At 42.0% G+C, this 14,267-nt stretch overlaps 1 protein-coding gene across 5 annotated transcripts in view; it reads right to left on the bottom strand.

Moving 5' to 3' along the window:
• TSN (translin) overlaps positions 1-14,267 on the bottom strand; it is a 53,344-nt gene that overhangs the window by 36,597 nt on the left and 2,480 nt on the right. For 3 of the 5 annotated variants that reach the window (XR_013347440.1, XR_013347441.1, XR_013347442.1), the window contains exons 3-6: positions 6,555-6,651; positions 5,477-5,592; positions 4,706-4,785; positions 456-556 (exon numbers count right to left, since the gene is read on the bottom strand). Coding sequence is in view for 2 of the 5 variants with exons in the window: in XM_077829534.1 (XP_077685660.1) it covers positions 3,981-4,217; positions 4,706-4,785; positions 5,477-5,592; positions 6,555-6,651 (530 nt within the window). In the remaining 3 variants the exon portion in view is untranslated. The other 2 variants (XM_077829534.1, XM_077829535.1) reach the window with 2 other exon arrangements.

The following is a 14,267-nucleotide window of genomic DNA, read 5'->3' as shown; positions in this document are numbered from 1 at the left end:
TCAGCAACCTGGACAAAAAGCTAGTATAAGCATTAGGAAGCAGGATGAATACAAGTCAACCATGCAAATACTGTGTGTTCAAAGCTGTTCTCAAGCTCTTTAAATGACTTCTTAGAGGTGTGGCAATCTGCACAGCAACATTCAACATATTGTCTGTTCTTTCAGAAATGAATCGTTCTTAGCACTGTCATTTGCTCTTTTAAAAGGGAGGGTGAGACTATTTTATTCAGTCAGAAATCTTTTGCTTCAGGAAACAACACAGCAACAAGTCACCGAGCAAACCCCCAGTGCAAGAGTTTTAAAATGTCCTTAATAAGCAGAGAGAAGCATATGAGAGGCAAGGGAACCTGCAATTACAGACACCTGCCCTCAATTAATTAGTGCCTGGGACTGAACACAAGCTAGGGGAGATATTAGATAGCACAATAGGCTCATTGCTTCCAAAAACCACACACCTGCCCACAGTCATAAATCCAGCCCAACAAGCTGCTCAGGTCTCCAGACAGCTCTTCTTTTAGCTCTCTATTAAGCCACAGTATCCAGCTGCAGGCAGCACCTTAATGAAAGGAAATGGAATACATTGGTGTCTTAAGAGTCAAAGTCTGTGCGAATACCCTCGGGAAATCAGATGCAGTTACTTTCCATCCCTGCTAATGTACCTAGCCCATCATCGCTCTCCCAACTGAAAAGGCCTGTGTGTTGCTCTTCTATGCAGAACCATCTTTTAGCAGCAGGGGGAAGGCAAGTTATTTGTCCACAGAGGGAACTCAGGGCAAGTCTAGCAGAAGTGAGAGCAGTGGGGGGAAAAGTTACAATTGTCTAACTTTCCTGCACATTCACTTAAAATCTACTAGCTGCAACAGATGGAGTTGAAACTAACCAAGACGGCCCTTCTGGCTTCTATAGCCACTTCACCCTCATTTCCTGAAAGCTTTTAACAAGAGCTGGAAGCATTGGCTTAGGCCAGCACTTTCACTCCTCCCCGAGGACTGAGTAACTGCTTGTTTTTATGCTGCTCACAATCAACTTGAACTGCCCTTTATACTGAGGCAAGGGAGAGGCGGAGGAGCGACCTTAGGAAGAGCAGGTCTCCAAAGCAAGCATGGAGAGCTCTCTCTGGAATATGCACTCTGGCACAAGTGCTTCAGAAAATACCTTAGGTTGCTGTTGAGTCAGGCTTTCCAGTGCCTCTGCTCTGACTCACTCCCCCTTTCAGCTGACAGTGTGTAGTGGGGAGGGTATTCAAGACCAAATAAGAGTCATTATTTTCCCTACAGATTTGTTTGAAGGTGCATCATGAATCAGATCATCAAAAACACTCTTGACTTGGTATACTTTTGCAGGCTTAAGGGAAGAACTGCCTCTCACCATGCTCCTGGGCTAAGTGACTTCTGCTTACCTACATGATCTTTGGAGCAGAGACCATCAGCTACAGGCCACTCCCTCCCCCAAACTGAGTCTTTCAGGGGAATTTTATTTCCCCTTCCCCTGTTCCTAGGCCAGTGGCAGCTGGCAAGACAACGCATGCAGCTCTGGGGCAGAAACATACCCTTTTCTTTGGCACCAAATGCTAGGGAAGAGACGCCCAAGGTTTTTTGCGTGCAGCTACAACTCCAGAGGTTTCCTCGTTACTGCTGTAAAGATTATGGGGCTTTTCTGCCCCCAGGACCTTTCAAGAAGCTGCTGCAGTAGGAACATTTTCCTTTGTGCTCCCAGCTGCAGGCTGGTGAGCAAACTGTGCTGCTTCCTACACCCTATCCACTCACCAAGACAAGCATTTGGAACGAAGAATGCAGCCCATACTTAGCCTATAATGATCTTATGAGGAGAGAGAGAGGCTACCCAGTGTTCCCCTTCCTGCTGCCTAGACACCTGCAGGCCCAGGGGAGGATTACTAGTTATCTAGCCCCAGGAGCACCACATTGGAAAGATCCCGCCTGAAGAGACAGAGAATGTTGGTGGGATGGGTGTGGTCAGAGAGGGAGTTGAACTTCTGCTGTTTGCAGAGTCCTTGAGAGGAAGCATGGTCTAGTGGCTAGGGTGCTACCCTAAAAATCAGGAGACCTGGCTTAAACTCCCCACTCCCCCAGGCTTACTGTGTAATCTTAGGCAAGTGACAGTCTCTGAACCTCAGTTTCCCAGCTATAAAATGGCAGTAATATCATCACTTCCCTATCTCATATGAGAATAAATACATTAAAAATTGTGAGGCACTCAGGTACCGCAACAACAGAGGCCATACAAAGTACCGAAGACAGAACCTTGGTGTTCAAGTCCCCACACAACAGAATCCCAAATACATATTCTGGGTAGGTTCTATATATTCACAGCTTAATCCTCACTCCTCCTTGATCTGTGGAGGAGGTGGCCGATCCAGTTTCCCAGCTAGCGCACCGGAATTGAATATTAATCACACAATTTTAAAGTAGCAGGCTGAATTTGTATTAAAAACTCCTCAGGCCGGACTTCAGGATGAAAAGCGGTGACATTAACAAACATCAGGCAAGAGACAGAATTACCAGATGGACACGAAGTCAAAGAACAGCTTTTATTGGTCAGGATAACAAAGAAACTTGTTTCTCCCAATGATTTTTTTAAAACAAGCTTTAACAGCTAACTGCAAAACTTTTACAAACTAAAAGATTCACTGGAATTTCAACAACTGCTTGTAATTTTGCTTGTTTATATTCAACAAGTGGTATTTTTATCCTTTGGAAACAGTCCTTGTCCTAGACAAATTATATTTAAAGAAGAAAAACTAGGACATTACACAAAATGGTAAAAAAAGGTTTTGTAAAATTCAAATGTATTCCTTTAGGAATGTGTGATGTGTGAATTTGGATGTTGACATAATGAAAAAACAGGTTGTTTGGGTATAAAAATCTCATATGCAAACTAGACCAGAAGTTATTTTTTCCCTTTTATTAAGATACAAACATTTTTACTATATGAAACTAACTACCTGGGAATTAAAAAAAAAAAAAAAAAAAAAAAAAAAAGCCACAGAATGTTTGGCCTATTCAGGAACTAAGTACTCAGAACCCAAAAGATGCCTGCACTTTATGAGGTGTTCCTTAGCATGTAAGTACTAGGAAGTCTGGATGGTCAAAAAAGCAATCATGTAGAGTGCTCAAAATAAAACGATTCACTTTAAAATTCAACATTGTTTACTCACAGTAACGAACAATGCCAACAAGCGAAAGCAGACATTTCTGAGAAACAGCCGGCCTGTCTTTCTGGTAACAAAAATCTGGTCATTTAAAAATTATATTGAGATGCCTGGACACGATATGCCAAAGTTATATGGAAAAGACTGATTCCCAGTGATATGGCAAAGACTGATTCCCAGTGATACATGAGCTGCTTTGCCTAATTTTGCAGTTTAGTGTTTTTGATATCCTGTCACCAGTAAATAAGATCAGGGCAATAAACTGCTATATAAATCTTTGCTGCTCAAGTTACTAAAGTGGGTGAAAATTACAAAAAAAAAAAAAAATTGTCAATGAAGATCAGTGTTTTTTTAAGAAAGGAACTGAATAGCTACACACTGTCTCTCAAAACGCCATGTCATATTTGCAGTAAGCTGCATCCCACGCCCACACCATTGAGGATGTGTGGGCACAGAAAACTGAAGCACGTTACTGCCAGAACAATACAGCAGTGGAGCTGGAGTGACTCCACAGAACTAAGCGGGAATTTCAGCTGCAGGAAGTTCTTGACAGCTGTTGCTATGGTACACAGAACAGTGATGCGTGTTTATGACAGAGTAACTCCACTGGAAACAGGAAGCCTGGTGCCCTTCCCTAGACATGATTTTACAAAACGTTTTGCGTTCTAACACCCATACTACACATTTGGTAAGAAAATAGAGAGCACTTTTCAGCTTGTGGTTCTTCTAAACTAGAGCAGGAGGGCTTTGCTAACACACCTCCCTCATTGGCAATCTGAGGTAATCCATGATGCTGCTAGAACAGCAGCTTCTATTTCTCTCCCCCAGCATCACTCGCTGCCTCCTTACTGAGTCCTCGGATTGACAAGTCATAAACCACTTCCTCAATTTTCTTGACGTCATACTTCAAGCCGTCGTAGCGTTTCCTCAAGGAGTCATTTTTCAGATTGAGGAGACGGAAGCCAGAATCCAGCTCATTAATGAAGGTGGAGATGCGAAGAGGACGAGAATAGTCACCTGCTGTGACACTGTTTACTGCCAGCCTAGACTGCAGGGAAACAAGTCAGATGGTGTGGAAGAAGGTTGACTACACATGCAACTGCCAAGTCAGATCTCTCAAGATCCTTCTGAGGACAGAGGTCACCTACCTCAATCTGTTTCTACAGCCAAACATGCTTTTCCTGTCAGTTTACTGTATGAAAAAGCCTCAGCATGGTAATCAGACTAGTTATACTCATCATATAGAATGGTTTCTTGTTTAACGAGAATCCTTGTTTTCAATCAAGGCACTGATTTGAATCTGGACAGGATTAAATTGAAGTAGACACTTAGTTCTTCCCTTCCTGAGGTTCAGTCCTAGTTGCTACAGTAGCATTTCATAGTGGTTGGAAAGTTAACTAAGAGTTCAACACCAGGGCATTATGCAATATAACTTCTACTCTTCCCAAACGCAGGGTCTGGAAAACAAGCTACTGGCCATTCATTTTTGGTTGGTTTCAGACCAGCTATCAATTTGTGTAAATATCTTTTACTTACCAACTCACTGGCAAGAGTCAGAATCCCAGAGAGGTAGTCTTCAATGTCCAGGTGAAAACCTCTCTCTCGATCAGCCTCAACTAAGGTGAAAAACAGAGTTGCAATCTGAATCAATATCATACCTAAACACAAGCAGCAAGTTAGAAATGTTTTTATTTCAAGTCAGCTACAGAAGACATTTCAAACATAAGAAATCCAGTGGCAATATAGAAGTCAGTTGTTTCCCCATATAGAACGTAATTACTGCTCCTCTTCAGCCTTTTGACTTGGTCAGATGTTAAACCAACATGGGAACATGTTCTCTACCTACGAGACAATACCTTACACTTGAACCAACAGGATCACAGAAGTACAACAGTTTTCTGTTTAAAACTTTTAGTCCGCCTGAATTTTTTTAAAAACATCCTCTGCTCTGTGCAGAGTTATAGCTCCAAAACATTAACTACGCTAACTTCTTATTTAACATTTAAAACAAAAGTAGTGGGAGGGAAAAAACAGACAAAGCAAAGTCATCATCCTAGGCAAATTTAATTTCACATGGTTTTGTCAAGTATCCTTAGGAGTAAACAATTACTTTCCTAAACTACGACATTAAGCGAAAAAGTCTCTATTTTCCAGATTAAATTTTTTGTAGTCTGGTTTGCATCTTTATAAAGATACATTTCTGCTGGTGTTTAATCTGTTCATTCCATAGGAAATTAAATCTAACTCTGCAAATCACTAAATTTAAGAACTTTACAACTTTATCCAGTTTAATTAACATTAACTTACTTCCAAGTATTTCTGTAACAGCTTCTCGAGTCACTAATGTTTCTGTCTCTAAGTAGACAACAAATGCTGCCAGAAACACCAAGCGCTGTAGCACAAACCTCCAGTGTTCATGAAATCTATATTGAAACACACAATCAGTTGAAAAAATTCATTCAACACATTTTTACAACTTGCTTTAGTAAGGACTGAAAGTATTAAATATCTAGTCTACCTTATAGTAGGTGTGTTGCATATTTACTTTCTGCCCTGCACTTCAGCTGGACACGCTGCCAAGACTGACAGAACTGAAGTTTCACAGCTTCCCATCCAAAAGTTATATTTTGATACAAACAATGGCTTCCTTGACAATGAAAAGACTTCCACCCCACAAATATGGGTTTACTGTGTCACTCTGAGCTTGTGGGCTTGGCAATCTGAACAACTCAAGGTGCTCAGTGCGGGATGATCAACAGACGTGTACGAAATGCAAGGTAACCTATCGGAGGGTTCACCTCTTCTCTCCAATCCTTTGTAATGGCTAACCTCATGTGAACTGGCAATGGATTTAACTGACAAGATTCCTGCTCTCTGAAGTACTCTTGTCAGAAGTCCTCTACTGGCAGGGAAAGCAAACAAGGGCCAAAGAGGACTGTCTCATTTTGGAGTAATTCCCAATATCAGATGTACGTTTCATGGCGGATTTGGGGCTTAGTTCTGTTGCATTTCTGAAAACTAACAACTAACTGAAGTGAATGGAGGTGTGAGTGCTCAATACCTCTGAAAAATCAGGCCCTTAATTAGAGCTACTCAAAACAAAGCCAAATTATTTTTGTTAGGAAGTCTTCAAAAAAACAGAGAATGAAAATTTTCAACAAACGATTCTAGTAACGGGGGGGAAATGTTTTTTGAAAGCTGAACAATTTTACCAAAAAGTTTGGTCAAAGAGCCATTTTTGATTCATGAAAAAAGTGTCAACCAATGCTACCCATAATTTGTAGGGTAGAAAAAAGTGTTGGGGCCTACACAGCTTCACAGTATCCTTTTAACTTAAAGTGTGTAATAACCATTTAGAATATCAAAACCTTGTCATCTTACACACCTGTAGTACTGATCAGCTGGAAACTTGGTCTTCAGAGATGCTAGCTGTGTTTTGACTGCACCAAAGTGTTCTCGGGCCTTGAGACACTTCTTTGGTACTGAAAAAAAGAAACAGTGCAACATTTAGGAAGCGTCTAGACTAAATTTTGCAAAAGAATCCTGTAACTGTACGTAGCGCTATCTAATCTTCTCCAAACAGCACACTCATGTTTACACATCAGTGCAACGAACAGGCTACGTGACTTCAACAAGGTCACACCAGGAGTCAGTGGCAAAGCAATGAAGAGAACCCAGGAGGTCTGGCTCTCAGACCTGAACTCCAACCACTAGTCCACAGTTCCAAGTTACATGAAAATAGTCACTCCATAATTATTTAGGAATCACTGGTCATCAATAAGGCTCAGTCACATCACAGAGCCAGATCAGCAATAGCATGCATATGAATTGACTATTCAACGATGGGAGATACTCTTCTTTCTGTTCCAAATCCAATATCTCACTACTCGATAAAAAGAAATATTATTACAATGGATAATAGCTGGGGTTGGATCTATGTTTTCCAGCAGCCCTTTCTGTTTTATATACATTTGAATGAATTATGTTTCAAACCATCATTACCTATACAATTGTGAGTGGTAATCAGCGGGATTTTAAGCCCCTACTTAGAAAAGTAAGGTTTCAGGCTCATTTATATACTAACCCCACTGCCACCTAGAGTTTGTAGATATGAAGTACACCTTAACATAAAACCATACAGCAATGTTTTGTTTTGCTACAACCAATGTAACAGTCTTATTTCTTGTACATACAGAATTATACATGTGCATAAGAATTTGTAGACAGATTGAAGACACTGGTTCAGATTTTCAAATGCTTCTTGGGGCCAGAGCCACAAAACTCCCACTGAAGTTAATGGTTAAAATCCCTTCTTCACCTTTGAAAAACCTCAATCTATATGCTTTCAAATTGTTCAAATCCAAGTCTTTTGTATGCCACCCTTTCTATGGCTGCCCAAAGTCCAGTACTCTATGTGCAGGCATGTTGAATTCTGAGGAGTTTTAAGTCACGACAGAGACCTGAAAATGCTGTGGCTTCTTACGGCACCTGAGGGAGGCAGGGATGTATTATGCCCACTTTCCAATGAGAAAAGAGGCACAGACAGCTTTAAGGCCACCAACCAGCCGTGCAGCAGAGCTGAGAGATGAATCCAATTCTCCAAATCCCAGGCTAATGCCTGAGCTACTAAGCCAAGCTCACCCGGTATGAATAGCTATGGTATGGCAGTACCCGTACTTGGAGTGCAACTGAAGTTCTTTAGCCATAGCAGTCCCACAGCACATGCAGTACCATGCCTGCCAGAGCACAAGAGCATCAGTGCCTTTTACCTCAGCTCTATAAATTCTGGTGAGAGACCAATGCAGGGAGAACAGCATTTATTGCTGGATGAGATCTCATTGTTTGTGAGTATAAATTTATGGGGAATGTGTCAGCCTTTAGGTTGATATCCACCACAGCAGGCCCTCAAGTGCTCTGGAATACACTCAGTTCACCAAGTTATGATCAATGCATAAGTCAATTTCCCTTAAAAACCAATAGTTTTTAAACCTATAGGGGCAGTTCTATGGCCCATAAGTAGGTGAGTCACAGAGTTGCCTCTTATTGACTTTGGGGACTCCTGAGGTTTGGAACCCTGACATTTGGGGAGGAAACACCCAAACAAGGTTTCCTATTTTACACATACCATTAACTAAACAAAAAATAAATTACAAGAAAGTGGGGTAATATCAAATCAGTTATGAGGCTGATTAAATCATATCAAATAAACCAATAATTACTTATAAAGTCTACATAATAAAAAAATCGGGGAAGACAGCAGTCTTGTTTAGCTATCAGTCCCCCAAATAAAAGGACATCATCAGTCTCTGTGCTAATCAATATATTTAGGTTCCAGCCAAACAGCTGATACAAGGAGGGTCAAATCACTGCCAGGTTAAAGCTAATGTTGAGACTACAGCTCTGATATCAATTAAGGTAATCTGCACAAATAAATTGGTGGTTAGATGATAGCCAATTTATTCTTACCCACCAAAACAGGGGTTACAAGGAAGCATTCCAATGCAATTCAGGATGACACAGCTTGTTGTATTTAATGTTCAAACAGCATCTTGGGGGAAGATATGATCTTTCATGATTCATAGATTATAAACCCAGAATGAACCATTTTGATCATCTCGTCAGACCTCCTGTATAACACAGGCCATAGGACTTTCCTGAATTAGTTCCTGTTCAAACTAGAGCAGATCTTTTACAAAAAGACATCCAATCTTGATTTTAAAATGTACGTTGATGGAAAATCCAACACATCCCTTGTCAAGTTGTTAGCCACCCTTGCTGTTAAAGCTTTGCCTCTTATTTCTAGTCTGAGTATCTGGAGCTTCAATATCCAGCTACTGGATCTTATTATATGTTTGACTACTAAACTGAAGAGCCCTCCATCACCAAATGTTTGTTCCCCATGTAAGTACTCAGATTAAGGGGTCATTGGATCACAATCTTCTTACATAAGATAAACACACTGAGCTCCACTATAAGACGACTTGTTTTCCAATCCTTTAATCATTCTCATAGCTCTTCTCTGAACTCTCTGAAATGTATCAATATCCTTCTAGAACTGTAGACACCAGAACTGGACACAGTACTCTAGAAGCAGAAGCACCAGTGCCAAATATAGGCTATAACCTCTCTATTCGTACTAGACATTCCTATTTATGCATCCAAGGATGACATTAGCCCTTCGGCCACAGCATCACACTGGGAGCTCACATTCAGCTGATGATCCACCATGACCGCAAAGTTGTCACTGCTTTCCAGGATGGAATCCCACATCTGTAGAAATGGCCTGTGTTCTTTGTTCCTAGATGAATCCCTTTACATTTGGCCATACTGAAATGCATGTTTGCTACTGCCCAGTTCATCAAGCAATTCAGTGACCTTTATGAGTGACCTGTCCACTCATTAATTTACCACTCCCCCGATGTCTGGGTCATCAACAAACTTTCAGTAATCATTTTATATTTTCTTCCAGGTCATTGACAAAAATTTTAAATAATCTAGTGACAAGAACCAATCCGTGAGACCCCATTAGAAACACACTAGCTCAATGATGACTGTCTGTTTGACTCTTATCATTTAGCCAGTATTTATTCCATTTAATACGTGCCATGTTGATTTTGTATCATTCCAGTCTCTTAATCAAAATGTCATGCAATACCAAATTAAATGCTTTACAGAAGTCTATGTATATTGCATCAACACTATTACTTCTATCAGCTAAGCTTGTAATCACATCAAAAGAAATATCAAGTTAGTTTGATAGGTTCTGTTTTCCATAAACCCATATTGCTGGGCATTAATATTAACCTTCTTTAATTCTTGATTAATCAAGTCCCATATAAGCTGTCCCATTATTTTGCCCAGGATTGATGTCAGACTGACAGCCCCGTAATTATCTGTACAACCCCTAAGCCAGAAAATATATGCTTAGACAGCAAGGTTGTTTAACCTAGGGCTGTTTTAAATACTACAAGGAACTATTCTACAGGCATTGTTCTATACTAATTTCACAAATACATTCTGTGGGTTCTAGTCCTCCTGCCCCCACCTCTCTGCAGGATTTAAGAAGTGCAAGAATGCTGAGATAGAGGTGTCCCTCTATCAATAAAGGCTGGGAAACAAAACCAAAAAGAATTATTTAAAGAGCGTGGTTGTCGCAACTCTCGTGGTTTATTCAGCTTCAGTACATGGTTGAAAAGATTAGCCGATGGTCTTATTGTTCCAGTATTTAATATCAACGGGCTTTCTGGATGGGTAGAGGCTACCTGTATGTAATTGTCACATGTTACTGCATTTAGTAGCCTGCCAGGAGGGTGGAGGAAGCACAGGCCTCCTTCTCAGGCATTATGCATTGCATGGCCAGAGGCAAGCTATCAGTCCCAGCATCAGCCCTGACAGGCAAACAAGCCAGAAGCAAGGCTTCTTCCTCTCATTCCGTTTTGATAGTGGTCTGGCTGGTTCCTCCTGCTTGGAAATCCTCTCAAGAGCTTCCTGATGAATCAGAATGGGGCCCTCCTCTTATTGTGGTCACTGAATCACCAAATTGGGTCCAATTAGGTCACTTCTATGCAAATGAAAAGCTGCTGCATTCCAGTAACTTCAGGCTGGGAAAGTCACAGATTCAAAGGCCAGAAGGGACCACTATAATCTTCTAGTCCAGTGGTTCTCAACCAGGGGTACACGTACCTCTGGAGGCATACGTGCCAACTCTGTGGGTGCTCCAGGGCTGGAGCAACCACTGAAAAAAAAGTTAGTGGGTGCTTAGCACCCACCGGTGGCCAACTCCCTCCCGTATCCCCCAGCGTCTCCTGTTCACTGGTGGCCCCGCTGATCAACTCCTCCCTCTCCCTCCCAGCACCTCCTGCCCGCTGTGATTAGCTGTCCCGGGTTTTTCTTTGCTGTGTAGGCATACCCTTAGTCTCCTCTCATGAAGTAGGTTCTCCATTCCTCTGATCATCCTAGTAGCACTTCTCTGCATTTGTTCCAGTTTGAATTCATCTCTTTCTTAAACACGGAAGACCAGAATTGCACACACTATTCCAGATGAGGTCTCACCAGTGCTTTGTATAATGGTAATAATATTTCCCTATCTCTACTGGAAAGTTCATGGATCCAAATATATACCTGGTCAGTCAGCAGGTCCGTAGTAGTTTGGAGACATTTGAGGTCATAGGTTAGCTCACAAGCATTATCTCAACCATCCTAAAATCCCTGACTCAAAATAAAAAGCAAAAAGTTGGACTTGAAATCATAGGAAAGCACATATCACATTCGCTTATGTAAGGAAGTGAAACAGCAAGTAGGTGAACCTACCTCATGTAAGACAGTAAGGGCCAAAGTGTATCTAATGGATCACGTCTAGTACTGCACAAGCAAAACATAAGCAATATAAACGTTGACCTAATTTATGTGATTGATAAAACCTTTGAATAACCCTTCTGGGAAGGAGGAGGAGTAAACAGAGCCTTCTTGTCTTACTAAACATCCTGTTCAGTTTTTTGGAATATCCCTGACTTGCGTAAAGGACAAAAAGGAGGCCTGCCAAATGTGATCAAGAAAAACAAAGGAAGTTCATGTCTTAAATAAAATTAATAGCTTTGATTTAAGCCTCTGTTTACATACAGTTTTTGTTTATGTACATGCAGCGAATCCACTGACCTGTCACCCCCAATTGGTCACTGGGGTGTGGCATTCCGTACCTATGCTGAAATAAACCTGTTCCTTGAATATGAACTAGGAATTAGCGGTGGTTTTGTCTACTACAGCACGTACTGGTTGTCTGCTTTGCTAGGTTTGTACAGTAACCTGGGGCCTGGCTGGTGATCCTGAAATATCAGCCATGCTCAGAAAGAGGAACAGTTTGTGTTTTACAGATAGACGTTTGTAACGTCCCCTTCATATTTTAGTGCTCAGCTTTGAGCAGCTTTTTTTTTTGGGGGGGGAGGAGAGGCACTCAAGGCTAGACAAACTCTGTCAGAGTCAAGTCTTTTCCTTTTTTTTTATTTTTTTAAGTCACAATTTTGGGGTTCAGTTCTTATATGCTGGCCTATCTGAGTCACATGTTGGTCTATCAGCCCAGGGTTACAGTGGGCAGGGTATGAGGGTCTGCATGTGCCAGCTCTGGGGCCTAATTCACAATCCAGAAAATGAAAGTATAGCTAGATAATACATCTTGAATCTGAAAAGGTTAATGGTTTCCTCCCTGGGGAGCCCTCTAGTACAATGGGCCAAAAAGTGGATGACAGTGGGAAGCCTAGAGGGTTGGGGAAGGGAAGGAGGAGAATGGTGTTGCTTGAGAGTGGATGGCAGCTTTTCTACTTCACATGGCTATGGGAGTCCCATACCTAGGTAGTGGCTGCATTTCCCACAGCACAAACTCCCAGAAATCAGCAGCATTAGAGTGCCCACATGGATCTGGAGAAGGACAGAGAAGGAGAGAGAGATCCCATAAGGAGATTGAGACCTTACACCATAAGCGTATTGCCCAGCTGTAAACCAGTATCTCTCAACCAGGTAGTTGTGAAAGCAGACACTGAGGGGATCATCATAAGGCGTTGAAAATTTTACAATTTAAACCAAAGAAAAAATTTCCAGAATTGCTTCATGTTGGTCAAAATCTTCCACGTTTGTGAGATCAAATGTAGCAGCTGTATTAAACAATTCTCTTATGTTTATTATAAACATAAAAGGGTTGAAGATTTTTTACTTCAAATAAGGGAGTGCGCACCTAAAAAGGTAGAAGCACTGCTGTCAATCAAGGTCCATGGCCATCAAATTAAGCTGCCCATGAATTCTCAGACCAGCACCCCCTACGAACATAAAGCTATCTTTTGCCTTTACAGGAGAGAACAGGAGACAAGGAGTCTAGGTCATGTAACTTCATTACCAAGAAAACTTGGCCCTTCAGCAGCTATAAACTGGGAGGAATAAAGGGAAAAGAGAATCAAATGGTGAAGTAAGTCTCCTAGACTAAGGCCAGGTCTATACCTAAAACTTAGGTTGACCTAGCTAAATTGCTCCTGTGAAAAATTTTACACCCTGAACACTGTAGTTAGGTCAACTTAACCCCTAGCATGGCTGTGTCTAGACCAACAGAAGGATTCTTCCATCGATCTAGCTTATGCTTCTTGGAGAAAAGGATTACTTAACATTGATGGAAATACCCTTTCTGTTGCTGTAAAGAAAGCCTACACAGATGCAGCACCACGGCTGTGCTGCTGTAGGGTAGGCGTACCTTAAGAGGAAACGGGGTAGAGAACAAAGCAGGGGAAGTCTACACAGGTGGAGCGAGGAGGAGAATGAGGGATAGAGCATGGAGAGTCACTAGCCCTCTGACATATCATGACAAAGTATTTGTTCCAAGCCACCCTGCCTCATGTTATTAAGTCCTGCACCAAATCCAAAACTTTTGGTTCAGTTAGAGCAGATTTTTAGAGCAGATTTCTGCACTTCAAGCTGGAAGGTACAGCTATTAGCCAGGATGGGCAGAGATGGTGTCCCTAGCCTCTGTTTGCCAGAAGCTGGGAATGGGCGACAGAGGATGGATCACTTGACGATTACCCATTCTGTTCATTCCCTTGGGGGCACCTGGCACTGGCCACTGTCAGAAGACAGGATACTGGGTTAGAAGGACCTTTGGTCTGACCCTGCATGGCCCCTCTTAGGCCTGGTCTACGGGGGGGGGGGGGGGGCCGCAGAAATCAATCTAAGTTACGCAACTTCAGCTATGTGAATGACGTAGCTGAAGTCGACCTAGTTAGATCGACTTACCGTGGTGTCTTCACTGCGGCGAGTCGACTGCTGCCGCTCCCCCGTCGACTCTGCCTGTGCCTCTCACAGAGCTGGAGTACAGGAGTCAACGGGAGAGTGCTCGGGTGTCCATTTATCATGTCTAGATGCGATAAATCGATCCCCGCTGGATTGATCACTCCCCGCCAATCCCCTGGGTAGTGAAGACGTACCCTTATATTCTTAAGGGATAAATAAGGCAGAAGGGACCTGCAAGGTCTAAAGGGGAGTGCTTGTTTTGCCCATGGCTAGCAGACTTGGGGAGCTTACCCACAGTAAGCACATGCTTCCTTATGCTAAGGGCAGGTGGAAG

Source organism: Eretmochelys imbricata, chromosome 11 (assembly GCF_965152235.1).
Source record: "Eretmochelys imbricata isolate rEreImb1 chromosome 11, rEreImb1.hap1, whole genome shotgun sequence".
NCBI lineage: Eukaryota > Metazoa > Chordata > Testudines > Cheloniidae > Eretmochelys > Eretmochelys imbricata.
This window is presented reverse-complemented; position numbering and strand designations above follow the sequence as displayed.